The sequence below is a fragment of the Salvelinus sp. IW2-2015 genome, linkage group LG6.2 (assembly GCF_002910315.2).
Source record: "Salvelinus sp. IW2-2015 linkage group LG6.2, ASM291031v2, whole genome shotgun sequence".
In the NCBI taxonomy this organism is placed as follows: domain Eukaryota; kingdom Metazoa; phylum Chordata; class Actinopteri; order Salmoniformes; family Salmonidae; genus Salvelinus; species Salvelinus sp. IW2-2015.
In genome coordinates this window covers 23,472,912-23,480,945 of record NC_036846.1, presented here as the reverse complement: position 1 = coordinate 23,480,945, position 8,034 = coordinate 23,472,912, and the positions used below count along the sequence as shown (strand labels likewise).

The 8,034-nt window shown below is 46.3% G+C and overlaps 1 protein-coding gene across 1 annotated transcript in view; it reads right to left on the bottom strand.

The window, feature by feature from the left end:
* Window positions 1–6,069, bottom strand: part of LOC111965589 (histone-lysine N-methyltransferase, H3 lysine-36 specific-like) — a 64,246-nt gene extending 58,177 nt beyond the window's left edge. Inside the window, 6 exon segments of the mRNA XM_070444131.1 lie at window positions 5–219; window positions 317–2,333; window positions 2,600–2,799; window positions 3,439–3,580; window positions 4,096–5,009; window positions 5,652–6,069. Coding sequence (XP_070300232.1) covers window positions 5–219; window positions 317–2,333; window positions 2,600–2,799; window positions 3,439–3,580; window positions 4,096–4,992 — 3,471 coding nt within the window. The 5' untranslated portion in view covers window positions 4,993–5,009; window positions 5,652–6,069.
* Between the last annotated feature and the right edge of the window lie 1,965 nt (window positions 6,070–8,034).

Genomic DNA, 8,034 nt, shown 5'->3' with positions numbered 1-8,034 from the left:
TGGCTGGCTCCCCAGAGGTAGGGCCAGGGGTGGGGGTGGGGCTGGGGGTAGAGGTGGATGTTAGCAGGGCTGGGCCTGGAACTGTGGAAGGGCTCAGAGGATTTTTGGAAGATTCCAGAGGTTTCTTTAGTTTTTTCTTCGGGGAGAAGAATTGTTCCTCCTCTGTGGATTCCAGCAGTCTTTTGCTGGGTTTCCTCAGCCGTTTGTTTTCAGAATGTGCTGTGGGAACAAATAATCAATGAACCAAATCAATCTCTAAAGATAAAAAGCTAACTGTTGACATAAAACACTGCTGGTACTGAAAGCCATGTCTTACCTGATGTGTCATCTTGCTTCTCCATCCCCAGGTTCAGATCATGGGACGTGATGGGGTCTGGTGTCCCTCCCTGGCCGTCTCTGTAGATCCCATTCACCTCCACAGGCCCCTGCGGTGAGGCCACCCCACCCAGTGCATCTGCATCCTTCCCTGGCTTCACCGGCCCCTGCTGCGCAAACGTCTGCCAGCGCTTCTTAGGGGCCACTTTGGTACCCGGGCTCTTGTCGAGGTAGGATGAGGAGTCAACAGCGGAGGGGACAGGAGGAAGAGGAGGGCCGAGGCCAGGCTCAGCCAGGTCAGCGTGCCCAGAGACAAACTCCCTCCCCCAGGCTAYGTCGGCCATCTCGGGAGAGAGACCAGCGATGGTGGCCCGGAGTTTGGCTGGAGGCCTCGGCTTCCTCCGCTGCTGCTTCTCCACTGCGTTCGCCACCATCTGAGCCAGCACTGTTTTCCCTTCAAGTTTGTACGTTTCGTTTTTTATGATGGGTTTATTTTTAGACTTGGGTTTGGCCGGTGTTCTCTTGGTTGTTGGCGAGCTCGCATGCTGGCCGTTTTGGATTTTGGTCCCCGCCGGCATCCAGTCCCCGCCAGCAGCAGCGTTAAGGGGGTCGTCTGGTGGTTGGGCGGTGGGTATGACCATGGGTTCTTCCTTGATGAGGTCTGGCGAGGGAGGCATGGTCAGGGGCTTGCCCTCTTTCTCCCTGGTATCATGCATGTCCTTCAGGAGCATCAGGAAAGTACTGAACTTGTAATTAGGCTCAGGTTTAAAYTTAGTGTTAGAGTCCCCYGAGTCGCTCTCCTCCTTCACTAAGGATTTGAATGACAGCTCCTTGATATCTTGGAAAGCGTCCATGGGAGAGAGAGAGGAGGTGGGGGAAGAACAGGAGGATATGTCTGAGACAATGTTCTCTTCCTTGACCTTAATAGGGGGTATGACAGGCTTACTGGACCCTGGAGTCACATCTTCAGAGTTTTTCCACGAGCCGTTGTGGAGGTGCTGCTTCCAATCAGACTCGGGCTGTTTTTTAGGAGAGCTAGCAGAGGATCTGGTTTTGTCTGGTGAAGAATCCCTGCTAGTAYACGACTCTGCTCTGATCTGAACGTTATCGCTCACATCATCATCATCAGAAGAATGCACATTAAGCCTATCGTCTCTCAAGTTTTGGCTTGAGGCCAGCAGAGCCTCTTTGAGTTCTGTCTCCTTCTCTGCTTTCAGGGCCCTGGTCATCAGACGTCTGCTGGCAGGGAGATGCAGAGAGTGCTTATCATGATCATTTTTATTCGTCAGTTCAGAAGAGCTGCCCAACTTCTGTTTTGACTGTAAAACATTTGTGTTTTTTGTAGTTCTGTAATTTAAAAGAGATTTTTTTGCTAAAACGCTTGGGGATGAGGATATAGGAACTTCATGCCTAGGAACCACCATGCCCACACGCCTGTCTTTGGCCTTTTCAGGAGAAGTCTTGCCCCCTTTCTCTGCCTCCTCTTTTGAGGGTTCAGACSGTTTCTCTGTGTCTTCTTTAGCAGGTTTCTCAGACCGTTTGGGACGCACAATGGTTGGTACAGAATCCAGGTCTGCGTATGGAGAGTCCTTGGGATCTTCTTRTTTCKGTGGATCAGCTGKGGCAGCAGGCATTTGGTTGGCCAGGTCTAGGATGCTTAGTGACTCTGTGGGACTTCCAGRTATATGACCAAAGATCTCCGCCAGACCCTTCCTCTTCRTCTTCTTCTTCTGGCAGGGTTTCTTTTTGCTGCTACTGTCGTTCGCTACGGTCAGGTTGGCAGCAGGGGGATGTTTGTTTCTGTTGGGGGTAGGGCTGAGGGAGGGGGGTGCAGTGAGGTTAAAGGAGGAACAAGAGGGGGCCTCGGATGTTTTTTCATCAGGCAGTGGGGAGGACACCCGCTCTTCACCGTTAAAGGCCATGGAAGAAGAGACAGCAGTATTCTTCAGCAGGTCAGGTAGGAGAAACTCAGCTTCCAGCACACTGACTTTCCACGACTCCAACAGACGCTTGGGTATCTACAGGGGAGAGAAGACAACATCAGGACAAAAGTGGCCAACTGTCAAGATGTCCTATTTCTAAAATATATGGAGTTGTTGTCATTGTGGAATAGATAGTATGAGTATAATCTTCCAGATATGTTTTGTGAGACACGCAATGAAACTATTCTGCACCTTTATAACGACAAAAGCGATTTTGGGACTTAAACATATTCTCTACTAACAGCAACACACAATGCGATCTAAATGAAAAGCAACAGGAGTTGACAGTCTTGGTCAGTTACTCGTGTATTTGTAGTCCTTTTCCTCTGTTTCCCTCTCCGTCTCAGCACAGGCAGATCTGTGAACTCTCTCCTTCCTGTGAAGGGGTAGGTAACTTCCCAGGTACCAGGCATGGTCTGCCATCTCCGCCACAGTCTCCACGTATACATACCGACAAGGACGACGGACTGGGGAATGGAACAACAGAAAACACAACGGACAACTGGTTTTAACATGGATACAAAATTTATAGGAGAAACTCAAAAGCGTTTAAATGTTTGTTCATTACACAAAGACAAACTGAGCTGATACATTGAGTTGAAGTAGTTTATTAGATAACTGCGGAGGATGCCCCCATACTATATGCCCTATATACCACAACTATGTCAACTTTGGATGATTGTGGAAAAACACATTTTAGATCCAGGTGTATTCTTCTCTCTAGCTGTTATATTCCCCCACAAGAACCAAGAGGAGAGCTTCACTTTCTTCCCCCACAGAACCAAGAGGAAGCTTCAACTTTCTTCCCCCACAGAACCAAGAGGAGAGCTTCACTTCCCTTCCCCCACAAACCAAGAGGAGAGCTTCACTTCCTTCCCCCCAGAACCCAAGAGGAGAGCTTCACTTCCTTCCCCACAGAACCACAGAGAGAGCTTCCGCTCCTTCCCCCACAAGAACCAAGAGGAGAGCTTCACTTCCTTCCCCCACAGAACCCAGAGGAGAGCTTCACTTCCTTCCCCCACAGAACCCAGAGGAGAGCTTCCCTTCCTTCCCACTTTTAATCAATGCTTCACGCCCTGACATAATAATACACCCATCCTGTGATACGTTTAGATCCAACACCAATAACACAACTTCCCACCTTTCATGCGTGTGTGTATCCCCTCCAGTGGATTTATGGTAACTCTACAGGGCCACCAGGGGCGGCGGTTGAACTTGGCCCAGACCAGATCTCCCTCCAAGTACTGCACTGCTGGGAGGGGCTTSTTCTTTGGGCTGTTGGGCTGAACAAAAAAATAAACAAAGGACTTATTACACATTTACAATTGGCTCATTCATCCCCCTCCTCTCCCCTGTAACTATTCCCCAGGTCGTTGCTGTAAATGAGYACGTGTTCTCAGTCAACTTACCCGATAAAATAACGGATAAATAAATACATAAAAATATAGGATCATCCCTTTGACAGTTCAAAACTCTGATGGTGAAAGGGATCTTATTATATGTTGTTCAACATTTCTTTTTAGCATCTCAAATTCAAATGTGAAACAAATACTGTTATCAAATCTATATTATTTTGTTTAATATAAAACTAGCGTATATGGTTGATCAGCATATAGTGTACGCCAAATAAAAAAATATCTTCTTGACAAATACTGTTCCAGGAGTTTACACAGTATTGACAGAACTGGAGATAACGTCAGATTAGATCAGATATCTTTTAGAGCTACCCAGGATCCATCTACTCTGAGGATTATTATTATTACCATCATCATCATCATCAGTAAGAGAGGGAACCTACATTAGAGTTGGTTCCAACAGGTGAGATGAGACCATTGTCATGTGTGTCTCCTGTCATCTCACTGTCACTGTCACTGTCAGAGTCCTGGTCCATACTCCAGCCATCCCCCATGGACATGTCAGGCAGGGCACTGGGGCTCAGAGTAGGGTCCAGTTCAGATAGACTCTTYGACATCAGGTTGAGAACAGAGGGTTTGTATGTGCTGTTATGGCCTACCCCTGAACCAGAAGTGGTGTTAGAGTCTGTGACCGTTCTGTCTCTGGCYGACTTAGAAGAGTGTTGTTGAAAAGGTACCAACTCTTCCTCSTCCTCGTCCTCATCCTCCCTGTCCCCACTGTCAAACAASGTGGACTCGAAATGCAGGTATCCATTGGGGATYGGAGAGCAGCGCTCCAAACTATCAGAACTAACAGGAGAGAAACCGTTCTGATCCCGCATGGAATCCTCGTAGGGTTCTGTCTCCTCGTTACCGGGAGAGGGGGGCAGTCGGACCAGGGGAGCCCCAAAACTAGAGCCTCCCACTGGGCTGTGAGAGTGCAAATGGTTCCTGGCYTSGAGYTCCTTYGGCTGGGGCCCGGGTCCCAGATCAGACCCAGGTCTGTGTACCATAGTGGAGAGGTCCTGGAGCCTCAGCAGAGGACTGTAGCAGTGGGGCCTCTCCCTCTCTGCCTGGTTATACCCGTAGCTAGGCGCCTGTTTGAGGGCAGAGGTTGACAGTTGCATGGCCGTCGAAGGTTTGTCTGTTGAGCCACGCTTGGCGCTGCTGTTGCACTGGTTTCTATACGAAGTGGTGGAAACTGAGAGGCGATTGGGGGGCCTCAGCTCTGGCTGGCCTGAGCTGTAAGATGTGGCTGAAGCTGAGCCGCCCCGGACAGCCCGTCTGTATGAAGAATTCATGTTGTCATGGCTCCTTCCTGTCATTGTCAAAGAAAATGCAGGTTAGGGTGGTTGAGGTAAACCTTCTAGCAAACAACCAGGTTTTTCCTATCCAGCTACAGTGTGGTCAATTCATATGGTTCAGACTCATGCACTGTTTGAAATAGCTACAATGTTACAAAACAATTGTTTTAAAAAACACAAGAATGTATATAAACCATACTGTCTGTGTGTAAATAACAACTCACATTCCACGCGACAATAACATAAAGAAAGACTACCGCATAGCCTACACGTAATAATACGACATTTGCATGGCTTCCCCTCTGAAGGCCGTCGGTAGTGGCAGCAGAGAAGACAAAAAGATCAGGAAAACCCAGCGAGCGACCGGTGTGCTCTGCCTCGTTCACAATAAAATCATATCTACTCGTTCTGTTTTTGTTATCAAAATAGAACGATCGCAAATACTGAAATGATAGATCTGTGCAACATTGATCGCGCTGCCAAACTGACTGTCTGTAGGGGAGTCAATACAGTCAAAGCCATCATACAGAATGGCTCACACAAGTAGCCTACACAGAGCCTATAAACCGACATAGGAAGCATCCATTCTAACTCACAAAAGGACGGTTCAAAACGTTTAAAAACATCGTCTGTATTAAAAAACGCAATAATCTTACCATTTGGAGGTCGGTCACAATAAAACCAACTGCGGGTCTTTCAGATTGGGGCATGAAGCGTGTGTTTTTTTCGATTTGTGAAAGCGGATCTGCACAATCCCAGCAGTAGCAGCAGCACTAGGCCAAGAAAGACCAACAGCTCTCATTCTCTCCCCTTCACCTCCTGTCCTATCTCACCAGCGGCGGCCTTTCCAAAACAGTCACCAATAGACCAAAAAAAATGTAACCTTCCATTTTAGTGCATCAAAAGTCAGTGTAGCGTACACCACCTTAGTCCCTAGCAATTACAATATCATTTTTACTACATGGTTGTTTTGCGGGCTGTCGAAATGCCCCTCTAGTTATGTTAAAACAAGCCCTGCTAGACGGACTGGCTGTGTTGGCGAGCAGAGCTGAGCAACCAATCCGCACAGCCACCCAACCCCCCCCGTCTGCGAAGCCGCGGATCACAGCACATCGGGCCGGGGCACTCTCTCAACCTATCAGTCCTCAGTCACTAGAGAACACTGGTCTACAGTCACACTGACAAATCCAGATGTAGGATCTAGGCTACTATATCCCCTCATGTGTTTTAGTCAACATACACGAAACCCTTGGCTAGATAAATACTATTTATTATGGGGTTATGTGAGTGGAAGGTATGTCACACTGATAAACCATTGCGCCATTGGTTTCCTTATCCCAACAAAGGCGTAACTTGCTTCCTCCATTTTGGATAGCAGAGAGGTTGGAGAGAGAGATGAATCTGTGACCACAACGAACACGGATCAATAGTTCGAATGTGGTCGACTGGAAAACAGCGCAAGCGGATGCGGCCTAGTCAAAGTTTTATAATAGACTATGCGCCATATTGCCTGACAGCAGAGAAAATAGGTCATGTTGGCAGCAATACACATGTCAATGGTGGGGGCAAAGCCCTAACTAAAGTCGGACCCCTGGACGCCATGTCAATGAGGTGCAATGTAATATAATATTGTTAATTCGGCTAAATGCTTATCCGTTTTTTTCCGCGTATCCTGCAATAAGTTCGCATTAAAAATAACAATGACAGCAGCCTATAAAGAGAAGAATACGCCTTGCATTAGTGGCCACACAAAAGGCTCGCCATACCTGCAGTCGTGCCCTATTGCTACTGTAATAAACTCGCTTCGCACAATACCCATCACTGCTACATCGAAATGACAGTTGTCAAATAGGCTACAGACATTGTTGTATAGCCAATTCTAATTAATCATATTACCTGATAGGATATTTGCCTCGGCTGCTCTTCATTGATGACCAATCTGTAGATTTGTAACCTTATGAGGCCGTCACTCAGAACGTAGGGCGAAGAGAATGAACATACAATGTCAAAGGACAAAAATAAGAAAATTAGTTTAGATTTTTTTTTTCTCGAAGTGGCCCACATTGTTTTTATGTTGAAATTATATTTAAATGTGTTGTTCTTTTTTTCCTCATTCAATATTGGTTTCTCAGTTCTATGAGATTCACAACACAGGCCATATGTAATTGTAGGCCTATGTAAGACACAATACCCAGGTTTATGTACGTAAATCTTCTTAGAAAAATTATTATAGGATGCGAATATCAGGATTAAAACAGTATTCCTTATATTTATTTTAGAGTGGTTGGACATGCAATCAGTGTTTTATAACACTGTGGGGTGTTATGGGGTCCACTGGCTCATAGGGGGACCTGGACCCCATGATATGATAAGATATAGATTTGTTTGTCTGCACTTTACAAATGGAAATGATCTACATTGTTGTTTATACACTACACTATTAAAATATCAGTGACAGTCAAGACAATATCATTTTGGAATGACCATTTCACTTTAATTTTTGGTCCCACATACAGAAAACTATCTTATCGTTTTCACATAATCCACCACATAGCATTTTTTCTCCGTTGGTTAAAATGATAGTTCCTACTCAACACCATTCTGGGTTTGCTTTTATGACTTGATAGTTAACTTGTGAGAACAAAGAATAAAGGATAATACAGTACATTGAGAAGACAAAACCATTAATATTCACAAAGGGTTAGAAACAACAATTCCTTTGTTGTCAAATAAGTATTATGAGAGGTTTTCAGATGCACTGTGTTCTCGTCAGTTTATTTTTTTAACCTTTATTTAACTAGGCAAGTCCGTTAAGAACAAATTCTTATTTACAATGACGGCCTACCCTGGCCAAAACCTCCCCTAACCTGGACGACGCTGGGCCAATTGTGCACCGCCCTATGGGACTCCCGATCACGGCCGGTTGTGATACAGCCCGGGATCGAACTCGGGTCTGAAGTGACCCCTCTAGCACTGCGGTGGTGTGCCTTAGACCGCTGCGCCACTCGGGAGGCCCAAAAGTTCAAGCAAAATTTCAGA